This window comes from Diceros bicornis, chromosome X, assembly GCF_020826845.1.
Source record: "Diceros bicornis minor isolate mBicDic1 chromosome X, mDicBic1.mat.cur, whole genome shotgun sequence".
In the NCBI taxonomy this organism is placed as follows: domain Eukaryota; kingdom Metazoa; phylum Chordata; class Mammalia; order Perissodactyla; family Rhinocerotidae; genus Diceros; species Diceros bicornis.
In genome coordinates, this window is record NC_080781.1 from 18,327,627 (window position 1) to 18,353,594 (window position 25,968).

Genomic DNA, 25,968 nt, shown 5'->3' on the forward strand with positions numbered 1-25,968 from the left:
GTTTCTGGGGGATTTGAAGTCCCTTTGCTTTCTCGTTTCTTCCTCTCACACAGCTGCTGGTCTCTGGGCTGTAGCCTGCATGTCTCCACCTACTCTTGTTTTGGGGCTTGGGGGCACACTCGCATCTAGTTTTGTTCTAAATGTTGTCCATGAGTTTGGTTGTGCTATCCCAATTGCTCTGTGTTTGGGGATTCAGAAGATTAAAAAATTATGCCTTCACTGCCATTTTTGCTACTCCATTTGCTATTGTTTAAGTTGAAAATAGGAATTTTGGTGGGTGTATTAGTCTGCTAGGGCTGCTGTAACAAAGTACTACAAACTGGGTGGCTTAAAATGACAGAAACTTACTCTCTCATAGTTCTGGAGACCAGAAGTCTGAAAACAAAGTATCGGCAGGGCCACACTCCCTGGAAAGGCTCCAGGGAGAATCCGAGCTTGCCCCTTCCACCTTCTGGTGGCTCCAGGTGTTCTTGGCTTGTGGCCACAGGACTCCAATCTCTACCTTTGTCTTCACATCACCTGCTCCTTTTTTTTTTATTTTTCCCCAGAAGCCCCAGTAGATAGTTGTATGTCATAGCTGCACGTTCTTCTGCCTGCTGCATGTGGGACGCGGCCCCAGCATGGCCGGAGAAGCGGTGCGTCGGTGCGCGCCCGGGATCCCAACCCGGGCCGCCAGCAGTGGAGCACGCGCACTTAACCGCTAAGCCACAGGGCCGGCCCTGACCTATTCCTCTTTCTCCTTGTGTTTTCTCTTCTGTCTCTTATAAGTACACTTGTCTTTGGGTATAGGACCCACCTGGATAATCCAAGATGACGCTAGATCCTTAAATTAATTACATCTGCAAAAACCTTCTTCCGAATACGGTCACATTCCCAGGTTCTGGGGGTTAGGATATGGACATATCTTTTTGGGGGCCACCATTCCACCTACTACAGTGGGGGTGGGTGAAATCTTCTGGTTTTTAAATGGCAACTAACTTACATTTTTTAAAAAGTCTGTGCAGGCCAGAATACAACACATCTGCTGTGCAGTTTGGCCTCTGAACCCAGTTTGTGGCCTTCATTCTTGCTGTGCACTGGAAGGGCTTGGGAACATACTTCCAAATGTCGCTGGAGATAGACTCTGTGTAGAATGAAAACATCCTGAACTTCCAGTCCAAGTTTTGGCACGCCTTAGTTTATGGAAGGAATTTGAGTGTAATTTTCTTGTGAAACCACACTGTGGTCAGCTGTGAAACTTTGTTTTCTCTTTGGCCTTGGTTCGGGTCACAGGGATGCTTCGTTTTGACGCTTTGCAGCCCAAGCTGTTTTTTCCTTCGTGTGGAAAAAGCACCAGTCTGAGGGGAGCTCATGGACAGTACAGAGTACTTCCTTTTGTCTTGTCTTGATTCTTTGTCTTACCCTTCTCAGGGAATGACTACTTTGCAGATAGAATTAGAGAAGAATAAATTGCATTTTGCCTTTCCTCTAAGCATCATAATGTTGGATGTTCTTGAAGATTCTGGCTTCAAGGGTACCTGCAGAGATTGATGCAATTTCTGTAATCTTGACCTTAGTTCTACCTGAGGACACCGAGCTCCCCTTTGGAGGGGAATGGGGTGGGATAGGGGAAAATTGGCTTCCAGATCAAGGAGGGGGTCATAATGCCTAGCAGGTTGTCCCATAAGGAATTGTAGTTCAATTTCTGTCGTTTAGAAATACATTACTGAGCAGCAACATTTATTTTTTTCCAATTATAAAAGCAGCTATCCTTACTGTAGAACACCTGGAACATAAAACCCAAAGTTTTGGAGTCATTTATACCACCTATCAGCAGTGGGTGGACAGCACCTTTCTAGTACTGTATATCCTCATTAATTTATTTACCTTAAAGTGGAATCTCATTTATTGTATTTGCATTTCTTTGATTTCTGGTTAGGCTGAATATTTTATTACTCTCTAGTTGGCTGAGTGTCTGCATCCTTGGCACAGCTGTTTTCTGGTTGGGTTTTGTGTTCTTGTGTTACCTGGTAATCGGCAGCCTCTCCCTGCAGGGTTGAGAATGTTTATAGCTCATGACAGAGGGAATAAGTGATGCTGGCAACTCTTTGTTCAAGTTTTCTTATCAAGTTTGCTTGTCAAATCGTGCCTCACTGGCTTTCCTTCTGAATGTGTTTCATCCCGACCATTCTGCCTTCTCCTTCTGTTCTCCAGCTGATGGCGAGACCGTTCTAAAAGGCCTCCAGTCCATTTTCCAGGAGCAGGGGATGACGGAGTCGGTGCACACCTGGCAGGACCATGGCTATTTAGCAACCTACATAAACAAAAACGGCAGGTAAGGTGGCCTTGAGTGCTCCTCTTCAGATCTGAGCACTTGATGGGGGGAGGGAGGGACAAAGTGGGGTGGTGGGGTGGTATCCAGCTGTTTTTATTTCCTCTGTGACATCTTTTAGGAGGGGGCTAGAATTCAGTGCTTCTCAGCCCTAGCTGCACGGTAGAATCGCCTGGGAGCAATTTCCCAAAATCCCATGCCCAGGCACTCCTCCAGAGATCAAGGCCATTGGGCATCAGTATTCCTCCAAAGCCTGCCAGGTGATGCTCCTGTGTGACACGACCCCTGGGCAGCATAAGCAGCATGAACCGGCAGGCCATGATCTGGAGTTGGTTAAAACAGATTCCTGAGGCCCACTCCAAGAGTTTCTGATGCAGTAGGTCTGGGGCTGTGCCCCAAATGGCATTTCCAACAACCTCCCGGGGGATGCTGATGCTGTTGTTCGGCTGACCCCACCGTGAGGAGCACTATTATAAGTGATAACTAGTGCAGACCGTAGTTGAATGCAGGATGGGAAAGTCTATAAGTAGTTTGACAGGAAGCTGAGGGGGTCCAAGAGTTCAAGTTTTTTTTTTTTCTTAAAACTTTATAATCTATCTAGACTTTACATAATCAATATATAGATGAAAGTGTGTTCTGAGAAAAGGAAAGGAAATCTAAATTAAGAAATGACCGATAACAGAAGACACCAGTGTGTTGAGCTCTTTGTGTTTTCCTAAGTCTGGGTCTGTATCATAGCTAGACTGGTTTAGTATGCACAGCTCTCAAGATTCTTAGTAATTTGCACTATTAATTTTAAAATGTGAACTCCTGGGTATTTTTGATGGCTTTCATTCCATTCCCTCAGTGGGTACAAAGTACTAGAGTTTCACATGGCTTCATTAATATCCCACATTCTCTCCATTGTTTTTCTTTTTTCTTTCTTTTTTTTTGTTTTTGTGAGGAAGATCAGCCCTGAGCTAACATCTGTGCCAGTCCTCCTCTTTTTGCTGAGGAAGACTGGCCCTGAGCTAACATCCATGCCCATCTTCCTCCACTTTATATGGGACGCCGCCACAGCATGGCCTGACAAGCGGTGCGTTGGTGCGCACCCGGGATCCGAACCCGGGCCACCAGCAGCGGAGCGCACGCACTTAACTGCTGCACCACGGGGCCGGCCCCTTCATTGTTTTTCTGTTAAAAGCAAAAATATCCACACCCCCACCCCCCAATTTTTTTTACAGAGGCCCAGAAGACAATGCTGTGAGATGAGGGAAACTTTTACTTTTGAACCCCCCTTCCATTATTCTCTTATATAAGTCTCTGGTCCACCCCTGTGGCAGTAATTGATGCCTCTCTGACATCCTAACCCCTCTCTCCCCAAACCCAGAATTGTATTTCTAACCACGTAGCAAACTTCCATATATGTGTTTAGCAGATACCTCAAGTATATCTAAAATTACTTCTTCCTCAAGGATGACCCCAAACCCTCCTCTGCCCTCCATCCTCTTCTGAGCTCTGGCCCAGTTAATGACGAGTCTACCGGAAGCGGTAGTAGAGGTCGGCCGCTGCCCTTGAGCCCTGCAGCTCCTGCAGGCTCATATTCAGCCCCTCTCTGTCCTGGCCTCTTTTCTCCACCCTCCCTGCCACCTCCTCACCACCGTCTCTCGCTGTCCTTGCTGCGGTCCATCCTTTGGGCACCACAGCAAATCGGACCTTGTCACTCTGCTATCTTGGTGAACTCCTCCTCCACTCCCGGGGTGAAGCTTTGCATCTCTCAGCTCCTAAGGCCTTTGCACCTGGACCCCGCCTAGCTCTCCGCCAAACTTGTTGAAGTTCTCTACCATAGACACCAATTGAGGTCGCTCAGAGGGCTTAGAATTCTTCCCGGGAGTTTTTGAGTGGCAAGAGCTTTTTGGAAATTGCTTCTGAAAGCAGAAAAAATAAAAATTAACATGCTTAGTTTAAAAACTTATTTTCCACGTTGATCTCCCTCCTCTTTCACTTGGTCCACTGGGACCCATCCCCAGGGTGCCTGTCTGGAAACCTCACTTCTCCTGCCATCCCCTCAGGCCTACCCGTTCAGGGGGAAGGACTGTAGCTCCACACTCCCTGCTTCTGATTAATGGCTTTTTGGGGTCTTGGTCCTCATCCACCTTTTCAGGGTCTCCATTTTTTCCCCTGGCAAGTTTTTGTTTTTCTCTATTTCTGGCCTTATCCCTTGAGGTTGGTACTTGACCCTACCTTCCAGCACTCTGTGTTCCTGTGCTCTCTGGCAGGAGAACTCTGCTAGAACCGTGCATTTCTCGCGTCTTCCTTCACCCCAGCCCCCTCTCCTTTGTGCTGCTGGTGGTGGAGGAGAGGGAAAGATGATCAGCTCATTCGGGTGTAGACGATTTGTGGTGTCCTGGGCCTGAACTTGATTTTGAGGCCATTAAGGACTGAAGGTGAAAATTAACTAGTTGTGTTTATTTTTTTTAATCCAAGCACACTGCCTGTATTCTCTGAACAAAATTCATCTTCTAATTGAGTATTTTTCAAACATTTCTTTAACTGTGACTTACAGTAAGAAGTAATATTGTATCATAACCCTGTACATACACGTCTGCAAATATACAATACAAATACACGTGAAATTGAAACAAAAGTTTCTTCAAATTTATTGCTTGTGATACACTTGCATATTTCATAAGAAAATGCTGGTCAGATCCACTAAATTAAGAGTCAGAAAGCTTTTGCTGTAAGGAGCCACATAAGGTGTCTGGTAAATGTTCTCCTTTAAAAAACAAAAAACTTTTTAAAAATGTAAAAACCATTTTTAGTCTGCAGGCTTTACAAAATGTGTGGCAAGCTGGATTTGGCTTGCAGGCTGTAGGGCTGGAGTTTGCCAACCCCGAACTAAATGAATTTAATCTCCACTTGCTTGCAGTCAGAAAAACACGGCTCTGTTTTGAACTCTGAAGATTAATAGGGAGAACTCAGTTTGCCCTTCCGCACCCTCCCTTCCTTTTAAGGCTGTGGTTACTAAACCTGGCTGAATCACCTGCTGGGGAGCCTTTTCAAAAGTCTGATTCATAGAACTTGCTACTGAATCACTTTCTGCGCCCAAGAGACGGTTTTGAAAACCTTAGCATTCGGTGACTCTCTCTAAATCTTCCCTAAATGATTGGTGGCTTCCCTGTCCCCAAGAAGAGGCTCTAATAAGAAAGTGAAAGGTTAACTATGTAATTTAGGGGAAAAAAGGGCAGTGGTCTTTCTTTTTAATTGGGTTGGTATCTTTTTTCTTTTGAGTGCCATGATACAATTTGTAACTTTAAAATTATGCTTTCCTTTGTAGTTTTGCCAGTTTGAGAATTTACCCACATGGATTGGTGTTGCTGGACCTTCAGAGTTACGACAGTGATGAGCAAGGCAAAGAAGTTGACAGTGTCGGTTTTTCACTTTTATTTACTCAAATATATGAGGATCACAAAATCTGCTCAGTTTAATGATGTTAAAATTATTTTCACTTAATTGCTGGCTTCCCAGTTAATTTTAAACTTTCCTCCCTCCAGAAAAGTGATTTCAGAAGAAAAATAGTTGTTACTCAGTTGTTCTGAGGAACCTGGCTGTCATCTTTCTCTTGACTGCTTGAGTACTGAGTAATGATTTTACTTCCCGGTGGAGGAAATGTAAACCTTTAACCAGAATGTTATATTTGCATTATCCTTGAGCCTTCCCCTTTCCAGTTATTTTTTTTTTTTTTTGTGAGGAGATCAGCCCTGAGCTACCACCCGCCAATCCTCCTCCTTTTTTGCTGAGGAAGACGGCCCTGGGCTAACATCTGTGCCTATCTTCCTCCACTTTATATGGGACGCCGCCACAGCATGGCTTACCAAGCAGTGCATCGGTGCGCGCCCGGGATCCGAACCAGCGAACCCCGGGCCGCCGCAGCGGAGCGCGCGCACTTAACCGCTTGCGCCACCGGGCCGGCCCCACCAGTTATTTTGTTGGTAACTTAGACTAAGGTGCAGTCAGCGCCATGAGGGCTAGCTGGCGTGGGAGTGTGGCGTTGGGCCAGGCCTGAGGCTGCTGTAGGGGTGGGGGAGGGCAGGTGTGTTTGGACAGCTGCCAGCGTCGCACAGCTCTGTCAACCCGGCCTCAACCTCTTGTCTGTAGTTGAGCTGTTTCAATCAGCGTATTCCATAAGCCTATTGATTTCTTTTCTTTTAATTGTAGCTTTTGAATAAAGTAGAAGAAAGAATAAAAGAATTGATTCAGGACAGTACTGGGCGGGTGAAGCGGTAAGTCCACTCCTGAATGTCCTTTTATATTTGGTTAATTGGTAAAATAATCAGAATGGTGGTGGTGTCCCTGAATATGTCTGCTTAAGATGTGGAAAAGATCAAAGTCATCTTCTGCTGGCAACATGGTAGACTGAGCTAGTGGGCCCCTCACACCAAAACAAGACAAATGTATGAAAACAGAGATCTGGATAAAATGAAACAAAGGCAGAAAGGAGATGTGGGGTGATTCCAAGGAGCTGGAACTGTATAAAGTGGAGATCCTGGTGGGGCTGCCGCCTCAGTCAAAGGGGAGCTAAAAAACTCCTCCCCGACCCTGTCCAGTAAAGAGAAAAGGTCTCTGCTGTCTCTGCTCAGAGTTCTGGGCCCCAGAGTGGAATGAAGCAGTTTTAAGAGATTTATGATGGGGATGGGGTGATAGAAAATTTGCCTCAAAGGTTTTAAGTAAGATAACTTTGCAAGGTGCTAAGAATCTCAGAGGCCACCCACCTTGAGCCAGCCACAGATAGATTCTTTTCAAATGGTAATGAAGACACTTAAGCTTTCCCTGTCTAGCGGTAGTGGCTATTTAAAATTAAGTTAATAAAAATAGTTCCTCAGTCTCACTAGCCTCATGTCAATAGCTAATGGCTAGTGACTGCCATATTGGACAGTGCAGATACAGAACATTTCTGTCACCACAGAAAGTTCTGTTGGACAGTCTCAGGTATTTTCCAGTGCTGTCAGGTGTTAAAACAGTTTTGACATTTGTTGGAAGGATAGAGTCTGGTAGGTCCTGGGAATTAAGAAGGGGAATCAATCATGGATGCACAGCAAGTAATTCTCAGCAGTTTGCTCTTGCCTTGCCTAGGTGACTCCTTATCAGGCCCCGAGAAGTAGGAGGCCTGTCTCTTGCTCATGAAGGCAACACATAGATGCAGAGACATGGAGGGACTTTACCAAGGTCATACCATCACTGATGGAGGCGACCAGAATACAGATTTCTCCAGTTCATGGCACTTTTCAGAAGAAGAGAATCCTTATTGGCAAGAACTAGGGTGTTTAAATACTTAATGGCTCAGAATGCTAAGTTGGCTCAGCCCATAGGAAAGCTCTAGGGCATATGTAAGGTAACTAGAAAGTTGTCCAACCTCTGGTAGGGGAGAAAGCAGGAAACTGCAAGTGAAACGAACAAGACACAGTGCAGAACTTGCCCACTGTGTTGAAATCTGTCAGAGCACCCAGATTTGTTCACCCCACCCAAATTTAGTTGAGGTGTCCTCAGGCTCTTCCTCATCCTTAAAACACACGGGCTGCACCCACATTCCTTTCTGGACTTTTCATCTTTTCCTGCTTGTAGAGTTTTCCTTATCTGCGCCCATTTGAAATGAACAGCTTCCCACTGTGTCCTAAGTTCGTTGGTAATGAATTGGCCAACATCAAAATGCCTCTGTCTTTTGTTGGTGTGATTTTTATTGGGGTTACTTCTAGGAGTAAGTAAGTAGATGGAATGCATTTATGGGCTTCAGCATTCACAGGAAGTCTGATTCATTTGTGGTTTTGGTATAGGAGTTTTCTATGTGAGAGTGGAGTTAAGCTTCAGATTTTCAGTTCAAAATACAGACCTTGTTTTTGCTTGTCACTGTTTTTACAGTGTTTGCTGTTCACTCTTTTCATAAAATCAAGGTGGAGGGGGCGAGAAGTGGTTGGAGATACTTCTGTTGTAGGCCCTTTGTTATTGGCCTCAAAAGGACAAGGATGGTGCCACTTTTCTATCTGGGAATGACATTGACAGAGGTCCCGTCGTTAACAAATAACTCTGTAACATCTGAAATTCTTACTCCACTGTGGCCGATGAGTTAAATCTGAATTTTCAACTAAGAAGTCGTGGGATTTATTAGAAAATTTATTTTTCTACTTTTGAAAAGGAACTAGAAAACAAGCTCATGTCAGTTAAGTTTTGTTGGGAAAAAAAAATTCTTGCAATTTACAGTGTACCTGAGGCCCAGGACATTCTGTCCGACTTTCTCTCTACTATCCATTTTTGATTTTTAGCAGTGAAGGTTGAAGCAAGAGTTGTGTAGGGCTCCAGAGTATTTCCTGTAGCCCATTACAGAAAGATGCACTTCATCAAAGTAATGGCTTCTCCATCCTGATAGAGATCCTTGTTTCTTGGCCAGTCTTTACAAACCATTGTGTTGAAATCGAAGAGAGAGCTCTTCACCTTAGCCAAGGCACTATTGACACAATTGAGAATGGCCGTTGTTTATTTTCGGTGGGTTTGTGCATAGTTCGGTAATTGCCTGTAGCTGGCTGGCTGTCAACCAGGGGCTGGGTTTCCTCCCCTGAAAGTCGGTGACTTGAGATTTGTCACCTTCATCTAGTGCCACAGGTGGCTCACTTTCCCACCTCACTCCAGCCCCCCACCCATCAGCCAGGGGTGGAAGAGGCTTCCCTCAAGTCCTGTTTGCTTGCTTCTCAGGTGGTTGTCCTGATTAGGGCTCTACATTTTACAAGAAAACCTCTGGTCCTCCTAACAGTCCAACAGCTGAATTGGTTGACCTGAAAGATGCAGTCATTAAATCAAGAGTTGTTAGGATTAAATGAGTTTATGGGAACTTGCTTTGTCAATCTGAGTGCTCTTTACAGATGTTAGTATTTCCTCATAGAAAGCAAGTCTTGTTAACTTATAACAAGTTCAGACTGTACTCTTGGAAATGGTGAGCAGGGAGGGGAAAGAAGCTCATCAGAGCGAGTCAGAGGTAGCGTATCCCAGCATTTCAGGTGTCTACAGCTGTTTTGCTGTTGAACACCATGTGTCTGAAAACCCGTCACTGGCATGCAGTTGTGTTATGTGTGCAGTGAATTCTGATTTTGTTTGTGTTCGGGTTAGATTTTCTAAGCCCCTTTTCCAGGCCTGTTTTTCCCTGTCATTTAGTGTCCTCTGCTGGTAGTTTCTAGTACATTTACCCTGTTTAAAATACCGAATACTTAGAAAAGAATGGAATAGAATATCATCAGTTTGCAGCCACTCTAGTAATTGGTTCAGGAAAGAATCTTCCTAGATGCCAAAGCCACTGGTGAAGATTTGTTGGGAGATCAGGACCTTCACCCAGTCTCAGAGGCCCACCCCATTGCCTGCTTAGTAATTTCAAAGGAAAAAAAAGTACCTTTGCAAATGGAGAGATCCGGTGACATCTGCTTTAACTAAGTGGTCACACTTGGCATCACCAATAATAGGACAAGGACACATCACATGACCCTGATGTGTTGCCTGTATAATATATGTCAACCTGACTCTAATGAAGAGATAATCAGGCAAACCCACATGAGGGATTTTCTGTAAAATACCTGGTCTGGACTTTTCTGAGATGTCAATGGCATGAAATATACCAGGAAAAAAAACCTATTCTAGATTAAATGAGGATAAAAAAGGAAAGAAAAACCCCCCAGCAAAATACAGTGTATGATCCTTCATTCAAAAGCAGAACAGCTATAAGAGACATTGGTACAATTGGGGACACTTGAATATGGATTCTGAACTAGACAGTGGTGTTATATCCATGAGCACTTGCATGAATGTGGTAACGGCAATGCAGTTATGTAGGCCATCTTAAGAGATCCCTGCTGAAGTATTTTGGGGTCAAGTGTGATGTGTGGCCATTTTCTCCTTTAACTTTTTACTAGGAAAATTTAAAGCATGCCAGGAAGGTTTTTATAAAAAAAGTGAAGTCGTATGTACAGCAGTTGTTGGGATGTGGTGATGGCCATGTTTATTTAAACCTGAAAGGCCAAGCTTTAGATTTCTTGGGTACTATTCAGGAGTCGGCCTGGATTCTTGTGGCTTGCTTCTGCACACTCTTGCTCCCAGGTCCACTTTTAAGGCAGCCTCACTATAAGCAATGTTCTTGTAAGGCTCATTCCTGTTCCCCCTTTTTCGCAGATTGCCACCCATAGTTCGAGGAGGGGCCATCGACAGATACTGGCCCACTGCTGATGGCCGCCTGGTTGAGTACGACATAGATGAAGTGGTGTATGATGAAGATTCAACTTATCAGAACATTAAAATTCTACACTCGAAGCAGTTTGGAAATATTCTCATCCTTAATGGGGATGTTAGTAAGTATTCCATCCCTACCCCAGTTACATAACAAGGTGACAGTGTGTGGGATTCTGGTGTTTTCCTGACAAATAACGCTATTGTGGATTTGTCCAAGTTAGTCCTTGGCACTGCTGTTTTTTGAAATGAACATTTATGTCATATTAACTTGTGGATTGTCTGGGCTTGCATATTTTGTAGCAGAGCCATGAAAACTTTGTCTTGACTTTCGTTTTTCTTAGTGATGAATATTTGGATTGTATTTCAAAAGAAAATGTAATTGCTTATTTTTTAAAAAATCTTTTTGTTATGGAAAACTTCAAACCTAAGTAGAGAAAGTAGTATGATGAACCCACATATACTCACCATTGAGCATCAACAATTGTCGACTCCTGGCCAGTCGTGTTTTCCCTAAACCCCGATCCACTTTCTTCCTCTTATATTTTGAAGCAACTCTCAGATGTCATATTATTTCATCTGGAAAGATGTAACTGTTTTCAATTATTCAGCACATTAGTACATTCTTAAGACTGGATTTTCTTCCCAATGACTAATGTATATATGTATGTAATCTATGTAATATGTTGTATGAGGCATCAGATGGGTAGGATTGATGAAAACTCCACAATCCAGAAAAATACTTTTGTATATTGTTGACAATTTTTAAAGATTGAAAATGAAAAGTTTTGAATTCTAGGCTAGATTCTAGCACTTAATAGTGTGGTGAATCAGGTGGTGTGTGGGTTTGGGTAGAGTCACCATTTTGGATCTGTTTCTCCTCCCTAGATTTGGCAGAGAGTGATTTGGCGTATACCCGGGCCATCATGGGCAGTGGCAAAGAAGATTACACTGGCAAGGATGTACTGATTCTGGGAGGTGGAGATGGGGGCATATTATGTGAAATAGTCAAACTGAAACCAAAGATGGTCACTATGGTAGAGATATCCTTTGTTGTAGAAGAAATCAAGTTCAGTGCTTTTGTTTTCTTCCTCCTTTTTTGTCTTAAGACTCCAGTTAATGTTATGAGGCACGTGTGTTATAAAGAGTGCCTTGAATATGTCCGTTTAGTACCAGTAGCCTTTTTATGTGGCCACCAACAGAGAAGCAGAGATAATCTAGTTGAGAATTAAAGAGCAAGTGACTTTGGTACCGTGTCTACTGCTCAGCAGTTGCTGAAATGACTCTGCATGAGAAGAAAAGAAAATTCTGTTCCTTTTGAGTGTCCTTGGTGCAAAAATGAAATCATTGTCTCATTCATCATTTTTTTAACTTGATACCCAAATTAGTGTTATAAAGCTTTTATGTTTGTCTTAACCTTTTCTTTAAAGTATTACTATTTCAGAATTCTTTGATACATCCAAATCCAGGGGAAATTTCTCCTTAACCTGTTCCGAACATTGACCAAATGGTGATTGATGGATGTAAGAAATACATGCGAAAAACGTGTGGCGACGTCTTAGACAATCTTAAAGGAGACTGCTATCAGGTAATTATGTTTTCCAGATAACCCTTTTTAAGTCAACTGATAATGTGATAGATACATTATTGATCTGAATTGTGCCTTTCTAAAACAACTTGAAGTATAATAGATCATCTTGTGGGGGAGGAAAAATTTTCCCTCTAACCTTCTAGTTCTTGGCTGAGACTCCTGTAATAAAAGATGAACAAGAGAAAAACAAGTTTTAACATGTATACCTCATGTATACAGAGAAAAATGAGTAACTCAGAGGAAACTTTAGAATTTAGGCTTAAATATCATCTTATTAGGGAAAGAGGATGTAGGTGTCTTTGGGGAGAGTGAGTGACTTTTAGGAAAGATGAATGGGCCCTTAGAAGAACAGATAGGAGGTGTGACAGTTTATGTGGGCGTGGTGTCAAGTCTCCTCTCCTCTGAGAAGAGTCAGTCTTCCCTGGTTGAATCCCCCAGGGCCGGGATCTATCAGTTCCTTTTGGAGGATCTGTCTTTAGGCAGATAAAGGGGAGTTCAGAGAAAGCCTCCCCCTGCATTTGCTGTTTTTTCAAGCGCCTACAGTTCAAAATCATCAATATACCCAAGTGGCATAGTTTGAGGTGGCATTTTCTTTATGTGAGTTATGTGTGTATTTGAAACAATTGTTTCTTGCTAAGCAAATTAGTTTCTGTCCTAAATTGTCCTAAATCAACTGGCAAGGTGACCAATCATGGCAGTTTGTAGGATACATTTTGTATTGTATTTTGAGGATGCACATGTTCGGTGCCCACACCTACAGAACTTGTTAGAGCAAGATAACCAAGCAAATATATATTTTATTCGAACAGAATCTTAAATGTATATCTCCAGATTTATAAACGATTTAGATGAGTGCTTTAATTTGTCAGTAACGTAAATTACTTACCCCTATCCCATCTTCCCTAACGTATGTGCATCCAGATTTGATTTCATGGTACATGCATGTTAATTTTTTAAGCTGAGAGAGGAATTACAGCTACATTAAAATAGAGTTGTGATTGTTTTGTGGGCAAAAAGGAAAGACATTTCACTTGTACTATTTGAAAGTTTAAAAAGGGAGGGGCAGATTAGGTTCTTCAGAGCACGGCAAGTTTGTTTCACAATGAGTTGAAAGTTACCATTGTTTGTAGATAATGTTTGCAGTGTTAGGCAGACCCTCTGCCTAAGGTGTTTTAATGTTTGATCCTCACATCTGTACCAAGTGGGTATTATTTCTATTTTATGGATGAAGAAGATTAAGCTTTGAGAGTTTGAAGGACATTTATTCAAGGTTATAGGGTAACTTGAGAGGAGTGATTCAGGTTGCTGTCTCCCTGGCTTCTTATATGGCTTCCTTATGTGGATTGAGAAAAAAAATAATAAACAGAACCAGGAGCCCAAACCCGCATTAGTGTGGAGTTGTGGACTGTTGTAATTAGAGGCCAGATATAAGTGGAAAGATTTGACTAATGGCCTCGGAAAACAACTTCTTGACTTGCGAGTCCATCTGAAGGCAGAGCACCAAAGGCAGATGGTGACAGACGGTCGGACATTTTAGGGAAGGGAAAAGTAGTAGTTAATTTGAAATGGCTCGGCTTTTGAGGAAGTGGGGTGCCCGAATGCATCCTTTCTCCCCTTGCCTTCTTTCTGGAACAGAACAACCACCAGGGGGAGCCTGGAAAATTCTTCTGAGAAATGAGGCTGAGAGTTTTCCCAGAGCTCTCAAGGGGTGGGGGTTCCTGGTCTGTGGGGAAGCAGCAGGCAAGCCCCTTAGCCATTAAAATGTTACAACCATTAACAAAACAATAGGGCTTTGCAACTGTTCATCATATGAGAAACAGATAATTACTCCATTAACCTTTTTTAGAAAATAGAAAATGTTCCAAAGCACTCGGCATTCTTTTTATAATGATAGAATAATGTTAATACTAAAATCATTAAGGTAGTACAAAAAGAAAACTAAAGATTGATTTTTATATATGTACAAGATTTCTGAGTAAAATAGTAGTAAATTTAGCAGTTTATTTAAAGAATTATCTATTATGTCCAAAAAAGAGTTCATAAAAGTAAAGATATGAGTCGCAAGAAATCTATCAATATAATTCATTAAATGAATAATTTAAAGAAGAAAATAATTTGATTATTAACAGATGACAAAGCATTTGAGAATATTGAGCAGTCATTTTTAATAAAAACTCTTCAGGTAAAATAAAATTGCAAAAGAAGGGAAACTACCTAAACGTAATAGAAATTATCAGAAACTTAAAGATAATGTTATATTAAATGGCGAAAGAAAGGATTTCCATTAAAACTAGGAACAAGATGAGGATGCTTATTATTACCTTTATTCAACATTGTTTTTGAGGCATCAGCTAATGCAGTAAGGTAGGATAACAGTATAAATATAGAAAGAATCAAATTATTTTCAGATGATGGGATGCTTAGAAAATCTAGGAAACTCATGTAGAAAACTATTTGAGTTTATGAGAATTTGGTGAAGTGATTAGATAAAGGCAGACTGGAAATTTTTTTTTGCTATGCAAAGGCAGACTAGAAGTTTTTTTTGCTATGCTAAATGCAAAACAGTTTGAATGGAAATTGCCCACCCCCCCCCCCCCACACCGCCCCAGGGTGGGCCGGAAATCCTATTCAAAATAATGACCAATTGTTAAATACCTAGGAATAAATTTAACAAGAATGGTATTGTGAGACTGATAAGAATTATGTTAAAATCTTATTGAAAGACAGCAACTGAAGTTTGAATACATGGAGAGCCATTAGTTTCTTGGATAAAAATATCGAAACAATGTCTGCTTCTTTCTAATTATAAGTAATTCCAATCAGAATCCCAAGGGGGTTTTTAGAATTAGACCAAATGATTTTGACGTTCATTTGTAACAATAAATATCTAAGAACAGCCAAGAAAAAAAATTTTAAATCACAGTGAAGGGAGATTTGCGCTCTCTCTTGTTTAGCACAGACATCAAGTAGGAAGTATGATGTTGACACGGGAATAGACAAGAGGAATGGCGTAGAGACTTGAAGACGTGTGAATGTGTATTCGTACACAGAGCTAATATATGGCCCAAGGGGTATTTCATTTCCCTTGGGAAAGGGAGATTTAGTTGATAAGTGTTGCCAGCATAATGGGCTGTTGATCTGTGTGAGAACCAAGTTAGCTAACCCTAGAAGCCATAGAAAAATTAATTTCAGATGGCTTAAGCTCTAGATACAAAAACTAATACATTTAGGAAAATTTAGAATATTCAACCTTAGGAGTTGGGAAACCTTTTAAAGAAAGACAAGAAACCCGGAAACTGTAATGAGAACATAATACCATAAACAAAGCCAAAAAACAGACTGAAAAAATACCAGTAACAGGGCCTGGCCCGGTGCCATAGTGCTTGGCTTTGCATGCTCTGCTTCGGTGGCCTGGGGTTTGCAGGTTCAGATCCCGGGCACTGACGTGCACACCGCTCATCAAGCCATGCTGTGGCAGCGTCCCACATAAAGTAGAGGAAGATGGGCACGAATGTTAGCCCAGGGCGGATCTTCCTCAGCAAAAAGAGGAGGATTGGCAATGGATGTTTGCTCAGGGCTAATCTTCCTCACCAAAAAAAAAAAAAAAAAAACACCAACTAGTTAACAAACATGACAGGAAAGTAATCCTTTTAGTAATATAAAGAGCCCCTACAACTTAAATTTTAAAGATTAACTAAAAAAGGTATAAATGATCTGCACCAGTACTTCTCAGAAGACGGAAGTCAACCTGTGAACTTATGACAGGATGCTCGCCCCTCCCTGTTGGTGGCCCAGGAAGTTCATGTGAGAACATTAGCAAGGGACTTGACAAAATAGGATGAGGGACAACATCCAGTGCTGGGAATGATGCAAGGAAACAGGTCCCTCTCATGCATTGCTGGTTGGCACGTGAATTGCCATCAAAACTAAAAGCTAAAATATACGTGCCTTTTGTCTTGGTAACCCCATGTTTGAGCGTCCAGCCCACAGACAGAAAGGCATCTATACAAGGTTATTTATGGCTGTGTTTGTAGAGGCTAAGGCTTGAAGAAGATAAGAGTAGAACATTTTTAGTGGAATGATGTATTTTTTAAAAACATCATTACCGGGAATGATGGTAGGTGAAAGTTTACAAGTTCAGATTGATATGTGCGATCCTGGCTTTAGAAAAGAGAATGTGCGGGGCCGGCCCCGTGGCTTAGCGGTTAAGTGCGCGCGCTCTGCTGCTGGCGGCCTGGGTTCGGATCCCGGGATCGCACCGACGCGCCGCTTCTCCGGCCACGCTGAGGCCGTGTCCCACATACAGCAACTAGAAGGATGTGCAGCTATGACAGACAACTATCTACTGGGGCGTTGGGGGAAAAATAAATAAAAAAAAAATCTTAAAAAAAAAAAAAGAAAAGAATGTGCATTTGTGTTTATTTGCAGGAGAGTGTTTATAAAGACTCTCGATGAGCATAGGGAAAAGCTCTGAGCATATCAAACGGGATTGAACGTAGATTGAAGGCAGCTGGGGTGTTAGTGCCTTTTCTATCTTTGTGTGGTTGCACTTGAATGATGCATTAAGTGTAGCAAGTTGTAAAACGTTAGGACGGTAAGATCCAGTTTCTTAAATTGTGACTCTGAGATATGTGTAAGAACATTCATAAGAAAAAATCTGGAATAGTTTATCTTAGGGAATTGTGGCAAACTTGATTCCTGACTTGTTATATGTGAATTTTTTTTTATATGAGCATATATTTTGTAACTAGAAAAATAAAAGACAAGGAGAATAACTCTAGTTCTAGTGTCTAGTTCAGGATGTTGCCTAGAGCCAGATGGGTCCCCAGCGTATATCTTAAGTACTTCAAAGATAAGGCAAACCCCAAACTTATTTCCTCTATATACCGTAAAAGATCTGTATGAGAATTCCAGCTCTTAACTGCTGTACTCCACTCGTTAATAACTGTGATTGTGGGAGCTGGTGTTTATTATCTGGCTTCATTACCAGCAGTATTTGAAGTGTTAGAGAAAATTGAATAACCATAGGTTAATAGTTTGAGGTAAGATGCAAACATAAATCAGTAGAAAACGAAGTCATTCAGTGCTTAGTATAAAAGAAAAAATGTAGAAGAAAATACAGATAGTAGTAGGAGAGGCAGTATAGATTAGAGTCAAAAGTATGAACTTGGCTTTCAGATAGATCTAGGTGTACTTCTTGGCTCTATTTCTTATTGAGTGCCTTTGGGCACGCTATGTAACCTCTCAAGTTTGTTTCTCCGTTTGTAAAAGGAGGATAATAATAGTATCTGTAGAGTTGTTGTTTAAATGTGAAGGCATGTAAAGCCTGTAGTAAGTGCTGAATTTTAGCTCTTACAGGCATGGGGGGATGTCATTTTTGTTCATGTGGCAGGTGCTGTGGATTTCAGCCCCAGCTTGCATTTTTCCCCTTCCCCTACAAGTGTTTAACTACTTCCACATGTGTTGGCTCACCCACGTCTTGTCCTGTTCTCTCTGGAAGGTTCTAATAGAAGACTGTATTCCAGTACTGAAGAGGTACGCCAAAGAAGGGAGAGAGTTTGATTATGTGATTAATGATTTGACAGCTGTTCCAATCTCCACATCTCCGGAAGAAGGTAGATCTGTTCTGTTTTGTTTTTAACCAAGATAATGTTCATGGAAATGTTTTTCTTGGCACCCTGTGAGAATGAAAGGCTCTTAGAGATTGTCTAGTTAAGTTCCTTCATTTTTGAAAGGGAGTTAAATGGAGGCCCTCTGTGGGAAAATGGCTAGACTTGGCTTTGGTCAAATCCTGTTCTGCCACTAAATAGAAATTAACTCAATCATTTGAAATACACATTAAATAGAATGACTCAAAGTCACATCAAGACGTTAGCTCCTTTGATAATTTATTTACATGGTGATTTTTAACCTGTACTGGGACAAACTGGTGACCTTTCTAAGCAACAGCACAGACAACTCCCCTTCTCAGACTGCGCGCTCCAAGTCATTGCTGAGTGGGGATTTCAGTGTTAATGTTTTTCTCTCTAATCTTGTCTTCCTGCTGAGTTTGCAGACTCAGGGCCCCCACCTGATGACCCTTGCTGATCCTTGCAGTTTCTCTCTCTCGGATGTTGCGGCTTTCCCCCTTACTTAAAGCTGTTGTCTTTCAGATTTCAACCACTGCCTTTGTGTCGAATCTTTACTGGTATTGTGAGAGCAGTGCTAAGTACATGCGCGTTTGCTTTTGACCTTGCTTGTGTGTGTGTGCGCGAGCGCGCGCGCGCGAGAGACACCCCGTGTATGACAGTACATTATTGTTCATGAATAAGCTCTCGAGTATTGGGTCTTAAGCTCATGGCTGTTTCTTTCTTTTTTGGTATTGTTGAGTATTAATGTGGATGTTTGATTTTAGATATTTCTGATGCATTCAAACCCACATTTATAAAACTTAATTTTTTTTTAACATCCAGATTCCACATGGGAGTTTCTCAGACTGATTCTTGACCTCTCAATGAAAGTCCTGAAGCAGGATGGGAAATATTTTACACAGGTAAGCGACTCAACTGTTTTTCCCCAAAACTCTCAATAAAAATTTTGTTTTGAAATTTGAATGCATATTCTTGAAACTTAGGTCTATTAAGGATGGAACAGCATAATTGGATTGTGTTCTTGCAAGCAATAAATTTGTGGATAGCTGCCCTGTTACCATACCTGATTTCTCACCCTTGGCTTTGGCTGTAGTATGAACCGTTGCCACCAGATGGAGACACAGACTGTGAGATTTTTTTTTTCCTCCCCTCATCTTCGAGATTTTCAACATAAATTTCATAAGCTGCTTTGGCTGTAGTATGAGCTTCTGCCACCAGATGGAAGAAAATTGTGTTTTTCTCGTTTTCTAGGGGATTCTTAATTTTAAAAAGAAAGTTTGAAGCTTGTATTTCTTGATATATAAAAAATATATATATCCCACTAAAGTTCTTAACAAAATTCTGAAAATGACAGCAAAAGCAGCTAATTGATGATCCAATCTCTTTACTTGGTGCAAAAATCCCTTGATTTCATAAGCAGGAAGATGAGCACTTAAGTTAGGTAGTATTGTACTCTGGTCCCTGTAATGCTTCAGCGTTTCAGGGGAACACCCCCACTTTTTTTTTTTTTTAAAGCATTAGTATATTTAAATGTCAATAACTAGTAGAGAAGTCTTAACTTTATTCTCCTGGGGAGGCATTTTCAAGCAGACCCTGGCCAGTTTGAGATCTGAAACTAATAATGCTGGAAACAACTTGGCAACTCGAAGAGACACCTTGAATTAGTCTCCAGCCCATCCTTCTCTTCCCCCTGCATGTAAGACCACATACACGGCGAGTAATCCTAGACCTTGCACTTGGAGAAAGTGTTGGGAGGTTTCGAGGAGAACAGATAACTGTCTATGAATTTTTTGTCCTGATGTTTAGAAATGATTTTTTTTTTTAACACATTCTAGACTTGAGTCTTTAAAGCAGGGATCTGCAGACTATGGGCCAAATCTCACCTACTGCTTGTTTTTGTAAGGTTGTTTTTGGCACACAGCCCTGAGCATTTGTTACGTATTGTCTGTGGCTGCTGTCACGCTACAGGGGCAGTGTTGAGTAGTTGTGATGGAGACCGTATGATCTGCAAAGCTGAAAATAGTTTCTGTCTGGCCCTTTACAGAAGAAGTTTCCTGACCCACGCTTTATAGGAAATTTACAATGAAACCTCAAACTTTAAAGTTGTCTTATTCTTATAAAAGCAACCTAAATTTAGTGAATTGGTTTTTTTTGTGAGTGGATATTTTTCAAGCAGAGCATATTGATAGAATTTAGTTGTTTTTTTTTGTTTGTTTCTGCAAACAGAATGAAATCTCATGCAGCTTAAGTTGGGGAAGAATGTGAGGCTCTGGGATCTTAAGAGAGACTGAAAACAATTTGGATCCACTGCAAACGTGTCAGTTTGTAGCAGACAACAGGTGGAGTTAGGAAGAGAGTGTGACTGTTTGCTTTTGTTAATATTTGCCTGATAGACTGCTTTCTTGGGAAGGTGTTATCTCAGCATGAAAGACGAATAGAAATGCTTGCTTAACAGATTACCACAGCCCATTCATAAATATTTGTGATCCAGGCTTTGATAACTTGCCTTTGCCAATCGACTTTTACCAAAAATCACGTTTTATATGCCCAGGGCTGTGCTAGTTTCCAAGAGTTGTCCAAAAGATATATTAGGACATGTTTCCTGTCCTTGTGTTCATTACAGTTGGAAACTCAAGGCGATGTCATAATACCCGGGGATCACGTACATTTGGTGGTTGTGTGTCACATGGTGAGATTCAAGGGGACCAGGCGGGTGTACGCCTTTGAAGAAGCAGTAGTAGGCGAGTCAAGAGCACAGAGTGGTTTGACTCGGGATGTGCTGATGCGTTACCACACTGTAATATTTTTTTCAACTGCCGCGTGATGTGCTCAGGAGATTCCGTTGATTCACACCTGACCCCCTTCCCTGAGTGTGTGGCTTAAAACGGGAGTAAGGTTCAAGATGGGTTGAAGATGTTTGGCCTGTTACTGGGTGATTGACAAAAGCTAAATATTCCTGCCTAAAATTGCTTGCATCGCTGTCAAGTTTGTAATGTCACTAGTGTCACTGTGGCTGCTTGAAGACAGCCTTATCAGCGTGCCACAGAGCTGGGGAAAGTGTCTTGGAGTGCGTGGGAATTGAGCTGGCTCTGGTGAGCCGGGGGGATTTGAATCCAGGGCGGCGTTACTTTCAAGGGACTAGAAGCCAGGTCATGGAACTTGTCCTCCCTCCCTTCTCTCCCTCACTGCCCATAAGAAAAAACCTGGAGGTTATTTGATACGTAGAAAAATATGCATGCGACATTCACATAAGTTATTATGCAAAAGACTAACTCACCCCCCACCCCAACTTGAGAGCTGGACGTTACAGTACCCTTGACACATCTACATTCCTCCCTAATCTCTGTCCGCCTTCTAGAACTAATCCCTCTTTAGTGTTTTTTCCTATTCCTGTGCTCTTCTTTATAGATGCTTCACATATGTGTGGTTTCCTAAATCATTATATTGTTTCGTTTACCTTGCTTTTGTACTTGATAAAAATGGTGTTAAGGATATATTCTTCTGGACCTATTGTTTTGTACATTACTGAAATCATACATGCTAACCGTTAAGTTTAAAAACAATACAGAAATCTATAAAGTAAACAAGTGTCACCTACTCACACCTAACATACAACAAGGAGAACTTTGTAGAATCAAAGCTGCTGAATTGGGATTTATCCCCTAGAAGTGCCCCCCTCTTGCCCCATTATTCCCATCCTCTCATCCTTTATAGGTGCTTAATTTTTTGCGATTAGATTCTTGTTTTGCATCTCCCATGTGTCTTAAGAGAAGAAAAATATATTTCCATTTAAATACACAGGAAAGTGAAATGGATCATTTACTTTTTTTGGGTAGGTCTCTATTTGTGGTGAGGTTTGTTTTTTTTTTTAACTTTTTTCTTTTTTAGACTGCTTTTTGACAGTATTAGGGAAGTTTCAATTTGTTCTTCCCCATTTCCTTACCACATTCTCTGTGAGGAGGTCCTCCCATATCCCCTCTAAAAAGAGAGCATGGTGTCAATTTTAAGATGGCAAGGAAAACCATTGAACTGTGTACCTTGGTGGCATTTTCATTCTATAGCTTCCCAAGTGGTGATGTGTTCCAAAAACAACCAGGCAGTGTTTTCTATTTGTGAATCTTAAATTACATGTGTGGTGTTGATATACTCTCATGGTGAACTTGATGTTGAAACCAAATTATATACTGGTGAAGGGCACTGTGGTCAGGTCCCACTGCAGGACCCTAGATGATGGGTTACTCAACAGGCTGGCCCTGAAGGACGACGTCATGCTGAGTGAATGTGCTAAGTTAAAACTGCCAAGGCCAGCTCAGAATAGTTCTGTCTACCCACTTGCCCATAGCTGGCTGGCTGGTTGGGTTTGAAATGCCGTTCTCAGGAATGCTTACATCACAGGATGCCTTTATTTGTCAATAATTTTCATCTTACATTGTACTTGGCTATTTTGAGGCAAATTGACAGGGAAGTTCTTAAGAAGAAATGGAATCAGCACATATTCAGTAGACTTCCGAATGTTAAGAACTTTAGAGGTTAAAAGGAAATGGGTGGCATTAAAATACCCATCTTATTTTCTAAACCTGTTGTGAAAAGCCCGTTGGGGAAAATTGTGCTAAAATGATAAACCCTACCCCAGATCTACTGAATGAAAATCTGTATTTTAACAAGATCCCTCATGATTAAAGATTAAGAAGCACTGCTGTAGAACTAGGCAGATACTAGATCCATTCAGCAGCTCTACTTTGTCTTGGCCAGCATCTGATTCTCTTCACCTTCTTTTCTTCGTGGTTAGAGTGGCTGCTACAGCTCCAAATGTCACATCTAGTTTATAGGCTGGAAATAAATTGAAGGGGCGGGTCACTGTTTCTCTTTGTCCAGAATCAAAAACTTTCCCAGCAGCCTCCAGCAGACTTCCACTATATCTCATTGACCACTCCTAGGTGCTGGGAAGGCTGCAAAAGTGGTGGCAAGAAAGGGAGAAAAATTAGAACAATGAAGTCAAGAGAAAATGTTTGATAAGGAGTGGAACTGCAGAATGTCCTAAATAAACTTTTGTTCTCTTATGCCTTAAAATAAATCACAGATTTTGGGGGAAACAAGGGAGTGTGAATATGGTTCTGTGTCAACATCTTAGACTCTTATGAGGGTCGTAGATTAAACCATTCTGGAAATCAAGAACATTATCTTTTTGATGCTTCATTCTCAACACAGTGGTGACTGTTACTGGGAAAACTTATTTTGAATGGGTTATGTGTATGAATCTTTGCTAATTGCATGGTGTTGATACAATGACTGTCACTAATGAGAAATTGGTCTCACCGCTTTCTACTGCTTCATACTCTAATAATCTGAAATGGCTTGGTAAATGAGGTAGAAGGATAATGAGCTAATGGATCTATAAATAGAATTCGATGCAATTTGTGCAAGTACAGAAGCCTTATCTCGTTTTCAAAGATGAACTTCTCTCTAAAGCTAGAATTGTTCTCATTTATTAGAGACCTTCAAATGAATGAAGGGCTCAGTAGGACTCACGACCGCCATCGTTTGCTTGTCTTTCTTTGATTTAGGGGAACTGTGTCAACTTGACGGAAGCCCTGTCACTCTATGAAGAACAGCTCGGGCGCCTGTATTGTCCTGTGGAATTCTCAAAGGAGATCGTCTGTGTCCCTTCATACCTGGAATTGTATCCTTTGACCATATCATTGTGTTGCCAGATCAGAACACCCAAGTCAGTCCCATGTCAGTTCAACATTTAAAATCCCAATAATAAATGGAATTAGCTCTGTAGTATATAGGGCCCTGGTATTCAAACGTGGCTGCACATTGGAATTCCCTGGGAGCTTTAAAAACCATACTGATTCCTGGGTCCCACCCTCGGAGATTCTGGGCGGTGGCGTGCTACAGCTCCCCAGGTAGTTTTAATGATCAGGCACCACTGGTTCTCACAGGCGGTCCCCAGACCTGCAGCATCACCTGGGAACTAGTTAGATATGCAAATTCTCAGTCCCCACCCCAGCCTGCTGCCCAATCGGAAACACTGGAGGTGGGGCCTGGTGACCTGTCGTAACCAGCTGCCAGGGGACTGCACATCAAAGCTTTAGAAGCTCTGGTCAAAAACCCCGCACTAGCCGAGGCAGGCAAAAAGACTGAAGATACGCATTCTACTTTGATATTAAAACTTTCCTACTTCAATATTAGTTTCTACACTTCACTTGATCCTGATTTGCAGTAGAAATTGAAAGCTAAAAATAATACTGAGGATTGCAAAGTTAACGTTGGTGGTGTCCATTAGTTCCACTTAGTAAAGTTAGTCCAGAGAAATAAGAAAACCTGGAGAAGAACTGGAATGACAGCATTGTCATGGGAAATTTAAAATGCCTTTCCCCCTTCTAATAGGCAGACTGTAGCCTCCAGACAAAAGCTTCCTTACCCGCGGTGGTCCCCGGTGCCAGCAGTTTTCGTTGTGCCTGCTGCTGGCCCGAGGTGAGGCCCGGGGGCCCGGGCAGGCTCGGACAGAGACACTGGCCGGAAGAGCCCCCGGGAAGGGAGGTGAGGAGGGCCCGGTGCTGGCTGGGCGTCCACGTTCTTCCACGGCCTGTGGAGAGCTTTGACACGTCTCCCCCACCAACTGTCCACTTCATCAGGGTTCCCCTCGGGAGCATTGTTTACAGTCAGGTCTGTGTTTCTATGCTGAGAGATTTTAGTAATCAGTTGATAACATTTGGAGAAAAGGCTTTCGCACTCTGGCTCCCCCTCCATCCTTCCACCTTCTTTTCCTTCTTTCTCCCACATGCTTCTCTCCCCTCCACCCCTCTGTCTCTCCCATCCCCCTCTCTCCCTCCCACCTCCCCCACATCTCTCACCTCCCTCCCACCCTTTCTTCTCATATTATTCCCTAAAACATCTTAGAGACCTTGGAAACAGTAGCATTACCTGAGAATATTTCTGTCCCTTGAGCCTTTTCTCAACTTGCCCGCCACCCCCCTCGTCACAGGTGGTGGGCATCCAGGCAGTAAAGTGGCCTTGTTTAAGGAGCCTTCATTCTCATTACCACAATTGCTCTAAGCCATGAAGCTTTCATCCATCTTCTAATTTATAGACGAGCAAACAAATTTTAAGTGATGTCTGTTCTTCCTTGAATTACCTGATCTTCTTCCTTGACTCCTTGTCCAGGTGGGTATTTTACACTGTTTGGAAGAAAGCTAAACCTTGAAGATCCATGTCCCCGAATCATGTGTGCTGCAAATAGCCTTCCTGACCTTCACATGCTGTACATGACATCGAAACGCGTCAGGCAATTGATTGTGAATTCCTTCAAGTTTTCGTTTTTAATAATTATTTTTAATTTAAAAAAGCAAATGGAAAAATGTATATTTTGATGAGCTAGGGTGTTATTTTTTTGAAAGTCAGCTGAAGGATGATTAGACAGCACAGCGAAGGCTGCTAAATGCACTGAACCCCTAGAATGTGATTTTTGTTACTTTTTTCTGTGTGGGCTTTTTTTGTTTTTGTTTTGGTAGACTTTGAATTTGGTTGTTTGGAGGAATGAACATCATTCTTTTGTTCTGGAGGGAAGTTCTTGATGGTGTTTCTTTCCCAAAAAATTGACTTAGATATTAAAATTTGGTGCTTATAAGAAGTAAAAAGAAATGAATAGCAATGCTTTGATTAAAATTACAAATGAGAAATTTCCTGTGTCTGTTGTTTTATTTCAGCCAGGTCTCTTCTTTCTCACTTCTGATCTCACAGAACAAAGGTGTTGCCTGGTCTTTTTTTAGCTCTGTTATATTGCTGGGTGCCATTTATCTCTTTATAATAGGATGGCCTTAGGGCCTTTTTGAACTGAAGTAATGACTTTATTTACCACTGTGGTAAATGATACACAACCTATTACATTCACCAGTTCTTCATTATAAAACTGACCTGAGGATAGGAAAAGATTTGGCCTCACTGTAAAGTTGAAAGTCAAAAGCTTATTTCTATTTCTACTCTTACTGGTGTATTAGATGTGGAAATAAAGATCATTTTAGATTGCTGCTGTGAAACTTTTTAAGATTTTTTGGATGCGCAGAGACATGATCGTTTGTGGAGAGGCCCACAACAGGAGCAACTTGAACTCACCTAAGGAAGTACGTGTAACTAACAACTTGGTAGTCTGTGTGTGGGTTACAGTCTACGTGAAAGGTGAGGTTATACTGACT

At 41.8% G+C, this 25,968-nt stretch overlaps 1 protein-coding gene across 2 annotated transcripts in view; it reads left to right on the top strand.

Annotated features, from left to right (window-relative positions):
- Positions 1-25,455, top strand: part of SMS (spermine synthase) — a 44,324-nt gene extending 18,869 nt beyond the window's left edge. The window contains exons 2-11 of one of the 2 annotated variants that reach the window (XM_058535571.1): positions 2,194-2,314; positions 5,628-5,718; positions 6,509-6,573; positions 10,496-10,671; positions 11,438-11,592; positions 12,048-12,137; positions 17,641-17,755; positions 18,593-18,672; positions 23,335-23,495; positions 24,164-24,295. In XM_058535571.1, coding sequence (XP_058391554.1) covers positions 2,194-2,314; positions 5,628-5,718; positions 6,509-6,573; positions 10,496-10,671; positions 11,438-11,592; positions 12,048-12,137; positions 17,641-17,755; positions 18,593-18,672; positions 23,335-23,495; positions 24,164-24,254 — 1,145 coding nt within the window. In that variant the 3' untranslated portion in view covers positions 24,255-24,295. Of the gene's footprint in view, positions 1-2,193; positions 2,315-5,627; positions 5,719-6,508; positions 6,574-10,495; positions 10,672-11,437; positions 11,593-12,047; positions 12,138-17,640; positions 17,756-18,592; positions 18,673-23,334; positions 23,496-24,163; positions 24,296-24,940 lie in introns of those variants that run through there. The other variant, XM_058535570.1, reaches the window with a different exon arrangement.
- Positions 25,456-25,968: the final 513 nt, after the last annotated feature.